Genomic DNA, 14,443 nt, shown 5'->3' on the forward strand with positions numbered 1-14,443 from the left:
AATGCAGGAAAAGAGATTCATAGAAAGTGCTAAGGGTTTAGGTTTTCAGGTCTTAGCGGTCAGGAGCAGGAGACCTGATTCCTACGGCCCTCCCAGGCTAGGCGGGGCCAATCTGGAGGGGGCTGGGGAATAGGGACTCTCAGGTAGGCAGGCATCATTTGTCGTCGCAGCCCCGAGTTCAGACTAGATATAACGTTAAAGATGAACGGCTGAGGCCTGAGCCACGGCCCTGCACCACCACCCTATCCTTGGAAAAGCTACATGAAGTCACACGTGTAGGCTTTGGGCGCCGCGCAGAGAAAGCAAGGGGAGCTCCGGGCGGGCGTTGCGGGACTGGGGGGCGCGCACAAGACCTAGAGTGTGTTCGCTGCTGGATTTGGCCCCCAGCTCGGCCGCTCGGGACCCGCTCGGCGGTCGCGGGGCCCAGGGGCGAGGTTCAGGGGAGGGGCGGGGCCCTTCCGCGCCCGCGGGCCGAGCCGCCAGGGGGCGCCCTCAGGGGGCGGGCCCTCGCCAGCGCCTCCGCTTGGCCCTTGCGGGCCGCCGTCGCCGCGCTAGGTATCCGCCGCCTTTCGACTCCGCGGCATCGGGTTCCCAGGGCTCTTGGTGGCGCCGGAGTCGCACACCCGGGGCGCCCGCTGGCCGCTGGCGGCGGCGGTGGCCCCCTGAGCGGGCCCGAACGGGGAGCGGGGAGCGGGCGGGCGCCGCGGCCCAGGCCCAGGGTCGGCGGGCGGAGTCCGGCTCGCGGCCTCTTTGTCTCGGCAGCGGCGGGCGCGTCCGCGGGGCCCGGGGCGGAAGTCCCGCCGCGCTCCTGGCGCCCCGGCCGCAGAGGTGGCACCATGAGCGACATCCGCCACTCGCTCTTGCGCCGCGACGCGCTCAGCGCCGCCAAGGAGGTGCTGTACCACCTGGACATCTACTTCAGCAGCCAGCTGCAGAGCGCGCCGCTGCCCATCGTGGACAAGGGCCCTGTGGAGCTGCTCGAGGAGTTCGTGTTCCAGGTGCCCAAGGAGCGCGGCGCGCAGCCCAAGGTGCGCCGGGCGGCCGGCTGCCGCGTCCCCGATAAGTAAACTCCGGCTCCTTTTTCCTTCTCGGTGACAAGCGTCGGCCAGACCACAAACGCTCTTCGGATCGGGGGCTCCGTCCTCGCCCTTGGCCTTGCTCCTTCAGCAGCAGCCAAAATGCCCGTTTTGCGGGGCTTGTGACAACCATGTCTCAATGGTGTTAAAGGAAGAGACTTTAAAGGCCTGTTACCGAGAATCTCAAACCGCTGTAGGTCATCCTGAGCCCCCTAGGGTGATGCATAATGACGTAGAATGGTATTTCTCGAGATTAACAGTAGAGAGTTCTACTCCGTGGGACCCGGGCTCTAGGGAGGTGAAAAGTTCCGTGGGGAAGCCAGTGTTTTCTGTTTTCTCACTGTGTGAAATTAATAGGCTGAATTTCTCATCGCTTCTCCTGGATTTGTTTTACAGAGATTGAATTCACTTCAGGAGCTCCAACTTCTTGAAATCATGTGCAGTTATTTCCAGGAGCAAACCAAGGACTCTGTCCGGCAGATTATTTTCTCATCGCTTTTCAGCCCCCAAGGGAACAAAGCCGATGACAGCCGAATGAGCTTGTTGGGAAAGCTGGTCTCCATGGCAGTGGCTGTGTGTCGAATCCCAGTGTTGGAGTGTGCAGCCTCCTGGCTCCAGGTACGTCTCTAGAGGTAGCCTTCTCCTGAGAGTCTCTGAAGAGGTGTTTCGTGTCAGGAAGTTTAATTTAATTGGATTTCTAGAGAGGTCTTTTCCATATGTTATCTCCTTGATGTTCCTGCCCTGTATGCTGATACCCCACACCTATATATACAGGTGATCACCATTCTTGAGAAAACAGTAGTTTGTAACGGTAAATGAAGGCTCCATCTTCAGAATAAGTGAAAAATCATTTTTCTTAGTTGAAAACAATAAGGTAGGAGTTTGAAAACAGCTATGCATGCAGTCTCAAAGATTGGATTCTTTTTTTTTTTAAAGGTCATTATGTGTCAAACTGTGGCAATGTTTGCTTGTTTTTTATACAGTTAGATCAGTAAACGGAGTTGTTCCAGGGTGCCATTTCAAAGGTGATGGCTCTTCTAATGGATATGAACATAGGAGCCTTCTATAGTGTTTTAAAATATCTAAAAAAAAAAAAAAAAAGTATTTTCATAGTAGACTTCGTGTTAGATAGGTTTTTGGAAGATCTGTTTTGCTTTTTGGTTACTCAGAGTTGTTGAAAAATTCATAATCCACTTAGAGTAATTATTAACTCAAATTTTTGATTAACATGATCCTCAGCTAAGCTAACAAAATTTACTACATTCAGTTTTTCAAACCTGCTTCATTCCCAGGTTTGAAATCATTTGGGTTTTTTTCAGTTTATTTAAATGTTTTTCCTGTGATCTTATTTATCTTTAAAATTTGGCTAGTAAAAATATATTTTGTTCTTTGTAATACGCAGGTAAATTCTTTGTAATACACAGGTAAATCTCAAGGGAATCTGTACCTTAATGGCCACCATTCTGATTTCTGGGACACCTGAATAAATGTTGTGTGTTGTATTTAATGTCAAGATTACTTCTATCCCTTGACAACCTGATGAAGTCAAGTTTAGCATCTTGAAATTCATCATATAATTTTCCATTTATCTCTCATGGTGCTGTTGCACTGGCATTTTGGCAAAGTGAAAGCAGATGTAACAGGAAAGGGTCTTGTGGCTTGGGTCAGGGTTTGCCACACTGTGGTGTAGGGCTGCAGCTTCCTCCAGAGAAAAGGGTGGAGATGGCTGGTTTGGTGCGTGAATGAACAATCTGGCCTGATGCCTCCTTGCAGTTTGCCCTGCAGGCCGTGTTGTAGCCCTGGAACTGTAGCATCCTGAGCAATGGTTAAATGTGGCTACAGATGGGCATCTGAGTGGGAAGGAGAAAGACGGGGGGGTGGTGATGTAGGGTTTAAAAGTATTAACGGAATCCGTAATAGGAAAGGATTGTAGGAGAAATTGAGAAAGTACTGCTCTAAATTATGTGATAGTTCACAGACTCTCCTAAGTCACATCAAAGTGGTACCAACTGTTAATTTTTACCTTTGGAGTCTCACCTGTAGGGTTACAAAAATTGTCGTTTCCTCACTTGAACTCAGGAATGATTTTTTCCCGAGTAAACTACAAAGGTCAGCAGGCCTTTCATGTAAAGGGCAAGATAGTAAACATTTTAGGCTTTTCAGGTCATATGATCTCTCTCTTTTTTTAAAAAAATGTTTATTTATTTGGCTGCTCCGGGTCTTAGTTGCTGCACGCGGGATCTTCATTACCATGTGCGGGATCTTTAGTTGCGACATGCAGGATCTAGTGCCCTGACCAGGGATCGAACCCGGGCCCCCTGCATTGGGAGCGTGGAGTCTTAGCCACTGGACCACCAGGGAAGTCCCTCGGGTCATATGATCTCTGTCACCCCTACTCAGCTGTGCCCTTGTAGTGCAGGAGCAGCCTGAGGCAATAGGCAAACACATGAGCAGGGCTGTGTTTCAATAAAACTTTATTTACAAAAACAGGTGGCAGGGTGGATTTGGTCTGTGGGCTTTCGTTTGCCAACCCCTGCTTCAAAGTAAGCTGTTAACGTCTTCTTCCCCTCTCGGAAGGGGTTCTGCCAGTTCTGATGTTCACCGTGTGTACATAGTTGCTAGTCTCCTGGCTCACGACACCTGTAGTTACGTGGACTGTGGCTTCTTTCCAGCGGACGCCTGTGGTCTACTGTGTGCGGTTAGCCAGGGCCCTCGTGGATGACTACTGCTGTCTGGTGCCGGGATCCGTTCAGACGCTGAAGCAGATATTCAGTGCCAGCCCTCGCTTCTGCTGCCAGTTCGTAACCTCAGTCACTGCGCTGTATGACCTGTCGTCAGGTAAACTTTAAACAGATTGTTAGCCTTAAAGAGGCTTCGGCCGATTGCTAGTTATATTTGCACTGAACACCCAGCCAGCGGATGGCCTTTTTTTTTTCTCTCTCTCTCTGAACTGTGTATTTTATTTCAGGCTGAAAGCTAAAGGGATGGGCCACCTGCACCTCTGGAATTTGCTAACAGGGAACTTTCCTTAGTGAGTCCCATTTGCCTGACTCAGAATGGTCCAGGTGGCAGACAGCTAATAAGCAAGGGTCTGGTGTCTGGGGCAGATGTGGCTTTCTCCCCAGACAGGACCTGCTTTTTGTGTGTGTGTGTGTGGAACATACCACTCGGCATGTGTGATCTTAGTTCCCTAAGCAGGGACTGAACCCGTGGTCCCCGCATTGGAAGCACAGCATCCTAACCAGTGGGCCACCGGGGAAGTCCCCATGACTCGCTTTCTTATTCCCGACTTTTTATTTTGAAAAATTGCAAAACTTCAGGAAAGCTGCAAGAATATTACAACAAAGGTTTGTATATCTCTCACCGAGGTTCAGCAGTTATTAACATTTGCCATATATTCTTTTTTTTCTCTTTTCCTTTTGCTCTCTCTTTCTTTCCGTCTCTCCACATACACACTCACAAGTATTTTTTTTCCTGAACCCTTGAGTTTGTTGCCAATGTCAGGTTCCAAGTACTTAAATGTGTATCTAAGAACAAGAACATTCCCTTACACAAACATGATATCATTATCACATGTAAGAAATTAAATACTGACAAAATACTTTTATCTCATATATAGCCGTTGTTCAGATTTCCTTGATTGTCTCAATAATGTCTTTTATAGCCTTTTTCCCCCCTTTTGAGGGACCAGGAGAATTCGGGATCCAGTCAAGGCTCATACATAGTTGTTATGTCACTTTGGTCCTTTTAAAATAGTTCCCACACAGACGTAGAGAATGGACTTGAGGACACAGGGAGGGGGAAGGGTAAGCTGGGACGAAGTGAGAGAGTGGCATGGACGTATATGCACTACCAAATGTGAAATAGATAGCTAGTGGGAAGCAGCCGCATAGCACAGGGAGATCAGCTCACAGAGCACACGTGTACACAGCATGTGTGCATATGCCACCTTCAGGCTTCGGAGATGCCCCAGCTAGACGTGTGTGGGGCGGGGGAGGGGCTGGGTTGCTGGAGGAGTGGGCCTGAGACTGGCGTGTCCCAGACAGAAACGTCTCGGGGAGTCAAGGGGCCGGACACAGGGTCACCACTGTTTATTTTGCCAAGGAAAGGTCATAGGCGACAACTGCTCCCTGTTGCCACCGTCGTTGCGTAGCAGAAGGGAAGGGCGTGGGTTAGCCCCAGACAGTAGACAATCCCAGGGGAAGGGCCGGTGTCTCCTGAGCAAGAGCAGTTGGAGACGTCACACCAGCACGGGGCCCACTCTGCCCCTCACTCTCGCTCCTCATGCTGGGCTCTGGACCTCAGCAGCCTGGAAGGGGCGCCGTCATCCCCAGCTTCTTCATGAGCTGAGGGGTGCACAGCCTCAGAGGCAGGAGGCTGGGGACCCGCTCCCACGCACACAGACAGCCTAAGGGCAGTGTCCGCTGACCCCAGGGTGGGCGGTGTAGCCTGGTGGTAAGAGCTGGGCCACCTGGGGTCAGGTCTGGGCCCACCACGTAGTTTTTTTTTTTTTTTTTTTTTTAATTTTATTTATTTATTTGTTTATTTATGGCTGTGTTGGGTCTTCGTTTCTGTGCGAGGGCTTTCTCTAGTTGTGGCAAGCGGGGGCCACTCTTCATCGCGGTGCGCGGGCCTCTCACTCTCGCGGCCTCTCTTGTTGCGGAGCACAGGCTCCAGACGCACAGGCTCAGTAATTGTGGCTCACGGGCCCAGTTGCTCCGCGGCATGTGGGATCTTCCCAGACCAGGGCTCGAACCCGTGTCCCCTGCATTGGCAGGCAGATTCTCAACCACTGCGCCACCAGGGAAGCCCCACCACGTAGTTTTAATGAGTCTAGAGGAAATGATTTAACATCTCTGTGCCTCAGTTTCCTCATCCTTTATATAATAGGTGGTTTGTGTGAGGATTAAGTGAGTTCATCTGTGTTAGGACTTAGCCCGGTGCCTGGCATGTCGTAAACTCAGAATAAATGTCAACTTTTGTTTTTATAATTACTGTTCTCTGTCTTGCCATAGAATGTACTAGATCTCAGGGATCACAGGAGGCCAGGCCTTGCTTAGAGGTTCCAGGTTTGGGGCTGGGATGGCTCCTGGCAGCTGACAGATCGTCGTCTGGCCTCTGAGCTGCTCCCTGAAGGCCACCGTAGCTGTCACCGCACCGCTGAGGGGACACCAAACACAGGGATGAAACCTACTCACAAGGGAAGGGAGGAAGTGTGGGGGTGGTAGTTCTGGACATAGATAGTGGACTTTTATTTAAATTGACACATAGGATCACAAGGCATAATGGAGTTCTAGGGAATTGTTGGTTTAACGTGTTGAGCCCAACCATGGCCAGGCATTCCTAAGTCGGATGAGAGCCCAGCCCTCTCGGAGGGGACGTTCCAGGAAAGGAGACAGAGGGTAGGTGAGGACAGAGGTGCGTCATCTGGATGTCGGGTGATGAGTACTGTGAGCTTGAAGGTCCGCCTTTCCCCGTCTCCTGTCCGTGGGGCTGAAGACCCTTCTGACTTTGTTTTGCAGACGATCTCATCCCACCGCTGGACTTGCTTGAGATGATTGTCAACTGGATTTGTGAGGACCCGAGGTTGATTCTCATCACTTTTTTAAATACTCCAATCGCAGCCAATCTCCCAATAGGATTTTTAGAGCTCACCCCGCTCACTGGATTGATCCGCTGGTGTGTGAAGGCCCCTCTGGCTTACAAAAGGAAGAAGAAACCCCCCTTAGCCAATGGCCACGTCACTGCCAAAGTCACCAAGGACTCGGCGGGGCTGGACAGAGACTCCCACCTCTTGTACTCAAAGCTCCACCTCAGCGTCCTGCAGGTCCTCATGATGCTCCAGGGGCACTTGACTGAGAAGAACCTGTACGGCCGCCTGGGGCTCATCCTCTTTGACCACATGGTCCCGCTGGTGGAGGAGATCAACAGACTGGCGGATGAACTGAACCCCCTCAACGCCTCCCAGGAGATCGAGCTCTCCCTGGACCGGCTGGCCCAGGCTCTGCAGGTGGCCATGGCCTCTGGCGCCCTGCTGTGCACGAGAGGTGGGTGACTGCCTGGCCCGGCCTCCCTGGGGCGGGTCACCACCGCCCGTCGGAAGGAAAATAGGGGCTCCTGGACAAGGACTGTTCTCCGCCTTTAGGACGTCTTTCCTCTCAGTGAACGCAGGGGAGGTGGGCGGAAGTCGCAGGACGCGCCCAGCTAGAATCCTGTGGCCGTGGCATCTGGGTGTCTCCTGGCTGTTTTGCCCAGGCCTGGGGATGCCTCCAGAGCGTAGATAATAATGGCTTAATGTCCTTCCTCTCAGGGCATCTTTTCTTTTTCTGCAGTTCTTTTCTGTTGCGGCATAATTTACATACAATGAAATGCACCTGTTTAAGTGCAGGAAACATTCCCATCACCTGTTCAGAGGGCTCCTTAATTCTGCATTTCAGTGCTTGAACTCGCCCAGAAGAATGATCTGATGCTAACGACACACTTGTTTGCTTTTGGACTGCCGGCTCACAGACGTTGCCTGAGGCCCATGCAGTAGTCCCTGGAGATGGGTTTCCCTCTTATCTCGCTCTTAGCCTTGGGCGTCTGATCTCCTGTCTCTGGGCCTTTTCCCAGCCATCTGACAAATTGCCAGTAGAGCTGCCCCCTTTCCTAAGTGATGTCTTCTGTTGAGGGCGTGTGTTAAAGCAAGAATTGAAGAAAAAGAGAGCCCAGCTTCTAAACGATGCTAGGAAGTTGAGCATGAGCTGCTGTTACTGTCTCGCTAGCACGCTTGAACATCAGCAAACCTCTCACCTCGGCATCTCCAGGCCCTTCCTTAATTCTGTGTCTCCTTCATTCCAGATGACCTGAGAACCCTGTGCTCCCGGCTGCCCCATAATAAGTAAGTGCCCTCCCAAGACTTCTAGCTGGGCGGGGGCGGGGGTGGGTGCAGGAGTGGGAGGGTGCAAGGCAGGGCGGACCCCTTGTCGTGGCTTCTTGGGGAGAGCTGGTCTGTAGGGTCTAGAGCTTCTGTGAATAAGGGGCCCCCCAGAACCTGACAGTAAGTGGGGGAATGGATGTGATAGCATAACACAGGAGAGGAAGCCCAAGCAGGGAGTCCATCAACGAGGTAGGAAAAGTGGCCGTCCTTCTGGGCGTCAAGGAAGAAGCCGGAGCGAACTTGGGGGTCCTTTACTGCTCACTAAGTCAGCGTGCGTGTGTGTTGTGGTGATGTCGTGCGCTGTTGGCGACATTGATTGCACAGCCCTTAGGGAAATACTGTGTCGGTTATGCCAGCGCCTTGGTCTCGGGTGGCACAGACCGGGTTCTGAACGTGGTTCTGTCTGTGGTTTGCTGTGACGCCGGGGCTGACTCTTGCCTTGGTTTCCCCCCTTGTAAAATGGGGACCGTAATTCACCTGCCTCACAGGGTTGTAGTGAGGTTTAAACGAGGTGGTGTTTGCGAAGTTCTTTGTCCACAGCACACGGGAGTCTCTCCGTAAGTGGTGGTTATTGTTCTAATCTGGGGGGAAGCGGTGGTAATAGTGGTGAGAAGCAGGAACTGTGTGGTCGTAACAGCTTCTGGTGAGAATTCCAACCCTACTACTTGCTATCTGTAAGACCTTGGGCGAGTTCCCACTACCTCTGTTTTCTCTATAAAATCAAGAAAACAATAGTACCTGCCTCAGGTCCCCCTGCCTCCCCCGCCCTGCTCCCGTGGTAGGATTTTTGTGAGGATTAATTGAGTAAAAACATAGAAAGCACTTAGAATGGTACTTGATGTGTAAATAACCTAAGAAGTGTTAGCTACTGTCACTTTTACTGTTATTTGTGTAACAGGAGTTTCTCTTAATCAAATTAATTTCACTGAATCTTAAGAAGCAAAAAGCTATGTGCACAAAAATGTTTCATGTAAAGGCAGTCTTATCAGTAGCAAAAAGTCAGAAACAAACTAACCATCCCATAGCATAGGGATACTTAGTAAGTTAGTAGTGATACATCAGAAGGATGGAACATTATGTGTCCACTAAAAATAGTAAATGTGGCCACGGTGTGAGGAGATGTTTATAGTTGAAGGCAGAACTCCCCTGCTCCCTGCTGTGTGCACCTGGGCAGCGTTTACAGGAATGAAAACAGCTGAGTTCTTTCTTCAGAGGGTCGCACTGGTTTTTAAGGTGGATAGTGGGGCTCCAGGGCTGGCGTTGGCAGGCAGTGCGGACAGAGGGGCCGCACTGGGCCGCACCCACCACCCGGTGGGTGCCCACCAGGCCCCACGGCACCGTGTGTGCTCCCAGCCGCCCAGGGCCTGACCCACCAGCCCTGCCGGGGCCCGGGAGTGGGGCAGGTGTGGCAGGGTGAGCAAAGGCTTAATTTGAGGCCAGAAGATGGGCCATATGCTACTTCCTGGGCTGACAGGAGAGGAGCTGCAGCCAGAGGGCCAGGAGCTTGGCGTCGGGCTCTAAGGGGCAGGCAGCTCCAGGCAGGCATCTGGGTGGTTAAACAGGGGTTTCTGGAGCAACAAAATGGTCCACCTTGAGATGTGACATCAGCAGGGTGGACAGCTTGTGCAGAGGCCACCTCGCCCTGGGGAACCCACACTGTTCCTTTGTCTCCCTCCCTCCGTCCCTTCCTTCTTTCCTTTCTTCCCTCCAAGAAAGTCTCCTGTGTCTGAGGACATCGTCAGTGCAAGTGGCACCTCTTCACCTCCTTGCACTAATCCCTTTGTAATCTTTTCCTTCTTTGTGCACAGCTTTTATTTAATGTTTAATGTTTTCAGGGCATTAAAATAGTGATAGGGTATGAATCGTTTATCATATTAGTGTTATAACTAGGGGTCCCCGTGGGAATCCTCTGGAACTTCTAACAGCCCCGAGGGACCCCCCCGCCCAGGGGCCTGTAGCTGCTGCTCCTACGTACAGCCCTGGGCCCCAGTCCCCCGGGGGCAGCCTGACACTGACGTGGGGAAAGAGTGGCCCACAGTCGCTTGGACTACCTCTTTGATTTCTGATTGTTCCTTTTGTGTTAATTGTCTTCTGGACTAGACCAGAAACTTCCTGAAACCCCTTCTCTCTGTGGCAGGGTGTGCAGGTTCAAACGAGCATGTGACCTACATTTTGCCTCCACAGTATTCCCTCCTTAGACTTACTTATTTGTTTGCTTATTTTCCTTGAATTTCTTACCCAGAGTTATTAAACCGTGGTAGTTATTAAAACATAGTGAAAAGAGTCAGAAGAGCTTCAAGCCACTAAAAGGCACCAGCTTTCTTCACACCTGGATTTACTGCCTGAGCCCCTCCTGGGGGCCCAGGGTACCAGACTTTGTACTTGGGGGGTGGGAGAGCGTGAGGGTCACTCTGCCAAAGACCTAGGCCCGCCCCCCGCTTCGTCTCAGAGCTCCAGGAAGCAGCCAACCGTAGTCAGTCCGCCCAAGGGTGAAGTGGCCCGGGGGGGTGGGCTTTCGCTGGGCCAAGCAGGACAGCGTGCGGGGAAGGTGTGGCCTCGTGGGACCGGGAAGCTGAAGGGCAAGTGGTGGGCATGAACGGGACCTGGCAGGCGGGGTTTGGTGATGTGGAGGGACAGTGTAGACACTCGAGAGACAGGACCCAGCCGGAGCCACGGCCCTGGGTGAGGCTGGGAGAGCAAAGCACAGAGGCCCGGGGATCCGGGGGGAGGGCAGGGCTGGGGAGGAGCCCTCTGACCTGAAGGGGCGTAACCGGGGGAGTTGGTTATTTCGGGCTGAGTCCGGACAAGATAGAAGTGGTGAGAAAGTTAGGACGCTCTGCGGATCGTGCTGGGAGGGGAGGGTGGTGTTAGGTAGGATGAGACTAATGAGAGGAAGCTCTTCAAGGGGTTTCAGAAGGGACCAGCATAGGAGGTAACACTGAATTCAGGAGGGAGGAGGACTTCCTGGAGGCAGAGGCTGTTGATGTGCTGAACCACAGAGAGCAGAGTGCAGGCCAGGGTGGGAGGGGGGTGGGGAGGGGAGGACTAAGGCTCCTGGGGGTGGGAGTGGGGCAGGAGGGGGCCCTGAAAGTGGGTGAGGGCTGGGTCCAGGCCGGGGCCATTCCTGAGGACTCCGGACGTCAGGGTCATGTGAAAAGCCACCTTCTGTGTGGCTTTGCTTGGAATTCAGTTAGGACTCAGTCATTAGGAATGACTTGGAGAAGCGTGGCCCTCTGTCCTTTTTGCTGTGGCTCCTCAGTCACAACCCCTGAAGGTGTGGACCGGTGAGGCTGACACCAATGCTGACCTGCATGGTCCCCAAGCCACAGATGCCAAGGCTGTGTCCAGAGCTTCTGTGGACTACAGGCCCCCTCTCTCCCTCCCCATCGCTGCCGGCAGGATCCTGGCTTTTCCAACCGCGGCCCCTCACCTCTCCGGGCCCCAGTCTGTCAGTATATCCCGCCGCCTCCAGGTCACCCCCTCCTGCTGCTACCCAGCCGTGAGCCACCCTCCGTCCTTCCTGGAAACTTGGTGTCTGTCCCGGCCCAGGAGCAAGGACCACCACGGCAGCCTAGCCTGCCCCCACCCATAGCGCCACGGGTCGGGCGGACATCACCGTTGGCAGCAGCACATCCTAACCCTTCTCCTTGTGTTTGCAGCCTTCTCCAGCTGGTGATCTCGGGCCCCGTGCCGCAGTCGCCGCACGCGGCGCTCCCTCCCGGGTTCTACCCTCACATCCACACCCCCCCGCTGGGCTACGGGGCTGTGCCGGCCCACCCTGCCGCCCACCCTGCCCTGCCCACGCACCCCGGGCACACCTTCATCTCAGGCATGACCTTCCCGTTCAGGCCCATCCGCTAGGCTGGCCCCCGTGAACTGCTCAGTGGCACCGTGCCTCCCATGCCTGGTTGGAGGAAGCCTTCCCCGGAAAGGATGACCGATCCATAGGAGAGGGCTCAGGGGGCAGCCAGGCGGCCCCTCCTCGCTGCAGAACCGCAGAACCGGGTCGGTGGTGCGGAAGTTCTGCGACGTCGCCGTCCAGGCACCTCCTACCTGTCTCATTCGTAAAAGTCCAGATGGGATCGATGAAAGGAAACGTCCAGCCCTCTGCGGAGCGATGCGGGCATCTGTAAAAGCTGCCAGGGCTGTGAGCCTGTGGTCTGGGGTGTCATTTCAGACGCACAGCCTGAGCCTGTGCCGTCGGAGCGCTGGTGGAGGAGCGGCGCCTGCGAGTCCACGTGTCTGGCTTCCCTCCTTGTGTACGGGCTGCGTCCCGCCAGGAGCACAAGGCACTCCCACGGCTCCAGGAGCGCGAGGCTGAACCGTCGGCATGGCGAGCTCTCACCCAGCACTTGGTCCCCACGGGTCAGGGGAACCTGTGAGCGTGGCCCCCATCAGTGGGGAAAGGAACGTCTCTGTTTTATTGGGGTCTCTAAGTTTTCCTTCCATATGTTCAAATAAACTTTGTCTAAACAGTTTCATAGACTTTGTGGACTGTGTTTTAAAAACTTAGTAGCCGTGAGCCTCGGAAATGTCCTCCCCAGTCCGCAGCAATCCTGGTGAGAAGACTGGATACAATTGTAGGCGCTCCTTTTGGCAGAAACGCTGCAGACGCTCCCCACCCTGTGCAGGGCACCCAGGGTCTGTCTGCTTCAGTTACGGCTCCTTTCTTCCTTCAGGAACAAAACTCAGGCCTCAGGAGTTTTCTCCAGCACGTGGTTGGAAGGTGTCTGCTTGGAGTTCTCACTTACTGGTTTGGCGAGGAAGGAAGGATAATCAGTAACCCCATTGCTGGGCTCCCCTAGGCTGAACGTGAGGAATGAGAGGCGGTGACAGCAAACAGTGAGCATGGAGGACCAAGATTAACTCGAAGGGGTAAAATTTAACCTTGCCGTTGTTTACCCTGCTGTTGCTGAAGTCCGTGCCCTGGAAGACCAGACCAAACCAGATTGTGTGTGTGTGTGTGTGTGTGTGTGTGTGTGTGTGTGTGTCTCTGTCTGTCTCTTTTTTTTCATCTGGAGTTCAAGGCATCTCTCAAGGTAGTGCAGTTTTGCTGTGAGGGCTGTACTTGGCCTCTGGGGTCCGTGACCATGGGTGCTTTCTCAGGGACACGAGCTCGTGGTCTTCCGTGGGCCCCGGGAGTGCTCAGCCAGGCTCCCACCGCCCCAGCCGGTGTGTAGGAACCAGCCTGCAAGTGAAGCCTATCAGGACCCTGCTTTTAAGTTGCTTTTGAGAGCCGTGAACTAGACAGGAAATTACCTTTTCTTTGAGTTTGATTTCATTATCCCAGTGTTTCCTGTTTACGTATAAATCTGCTGATGTCAGGGCAGGAACCAAAGTCAAGTCTCTGCTTCCATCTCTCTTGGTGGGACTCATCCACGGAACTAAGGAGATTAGCACTTGCTGGTTCGTGTTCAACTCTGGTACCAAGCGTTTCTGAAAAGGGTGGAAGAGGAGCTCTCACACTGCTTCCTGGTTGGAGAGGGTCTCTAAACCTGGCTCTGTCTCGGAAGGTGGTTGTCACCATCCGTGTCCAGGGCTAGATAGTCTTAGCTCCTCTCAGACCCAAGGTGGTTTTTGCCAAAATAAAAAGAAAGGGAAAATGTAGGAAATAAAGCCACTAGAGCCACAGACTTCCTTTGTGGTATTTTTAGCAGTATGTGGGCAATTAAGTCAGCATATTAAAAACGATGGACCTCCTGTTGTTATGTGCTAAGTGTTTTACATCCATTAAAAACTGACATGTGAGAAAATATTAGGCAACATATGAAACAAAGTGTATCTACCCAGAGTGTATATAAAAACTACACATTAATCCAAAGACATTCCAATTTTAAAACTGAGTGAAGGACATGAACAGAAAATTCATAGAAGAGAAAATACAGATGGCCAATAAATAAAAGATTCTAACACTGGTAACCAGGGAAATATAAATTAAAGTGAAATGCCATTTTTTTACTTACCCATCAGATCAACAAAATAGAAAGTGTCGCTAAAGGTGTGGGGAGAGAAGGATCGCGGTTTGTGGTAGAGTGAATCAGTTTAGCTGCTCTGGAGAAATTAGAAGATAAGATGATTCTGTGGTCCAGCAATACTAGAAAGAGATGTACAAGGATGTTCAGGGCTGTATTGTTTGTTTTCTAAGTAACGGTTTTATGGGCAGATAATTCACATACCCAGTTCACTAATTTAAGGGGTACAATTCAGCGGTTTTCAGTTTATTTACAGAGTTGTGCAACCATCACCACTATCTGTCTTGGGACATTTCACCATCCCAAAAAGAAGCCTTGCAACAATTAGCAGTCACTAACCCCCTCCTCCCAGCCCTTGGCAACAACTAGTCTACTTTCTGTCTTCGTAGATTTGCCTTTTCTAGACATTTCATATAAATGGAATCATACAGTATATGTTCTTTTGTGACTGGAATATTTCAATTAACATAATGTGT

General features: G+C 52.3%; 1 protein-coding gene across 3 annotated transcripts; it reads left to right on the forward strand.

Moving 5' to 3' along the window:
* The first annotated feature begins 543 nt into the window (after nt 1-543).
* INTS15 (integrator complex subunit 15) lies at nt 544-12,480 on the forward strand. 3 transcript variants are annotated; one of them, XM_061209478.1, is made up of 6 exons: nt 544-1,028; nt 1,473-1,694; nt 3,749-3,914; nt 6,599-7,123; nt 7,917-7,956; nt 11,655-12,480. In XM_061209478.1, exons 1-6 carry the CDS (start codon nt 837-839, stop codon nt 11,854-11,856), a joined length of 1,347 nt encoding a protein of 448 aa, XP_061065461.1. In that variant the 5' UTR covers nt 544-836; the 3' UTR covers nt 11,857-12,480. The 3 variants fall into 3 exon arrangements, with proteins under 3 accessions (XP_061065461.1, XP_061065463.1, XP_061065462.1); XM_061209480.1 differs by having other exon boundaries at nt 12,173-12,480; XM_061209479.1 differs by lacking the exon at nt 544-1,028 and adding an exon at nt 1,050-1,269.
* The last annotated feature ends 1,963 nt before the right edge of the window (nt 12,481-14,443 follow it).

This window comes from Eubalaena glacialis, chromosome 13 (assembly GCF_028564815.1).
Source record: "Eubalaena glacialis isolate mEubGla1 chromosome 13, mEubGla1.1.hap2.+ XY, whole genome shotgun sequence".
Classification (NCBI taxonomy): Eukaryota; Metazoa; Chordata; class Mammalia; order Artiodactyla; family Balaenidae; genus Eubalaena; species Eubalaena glacialis.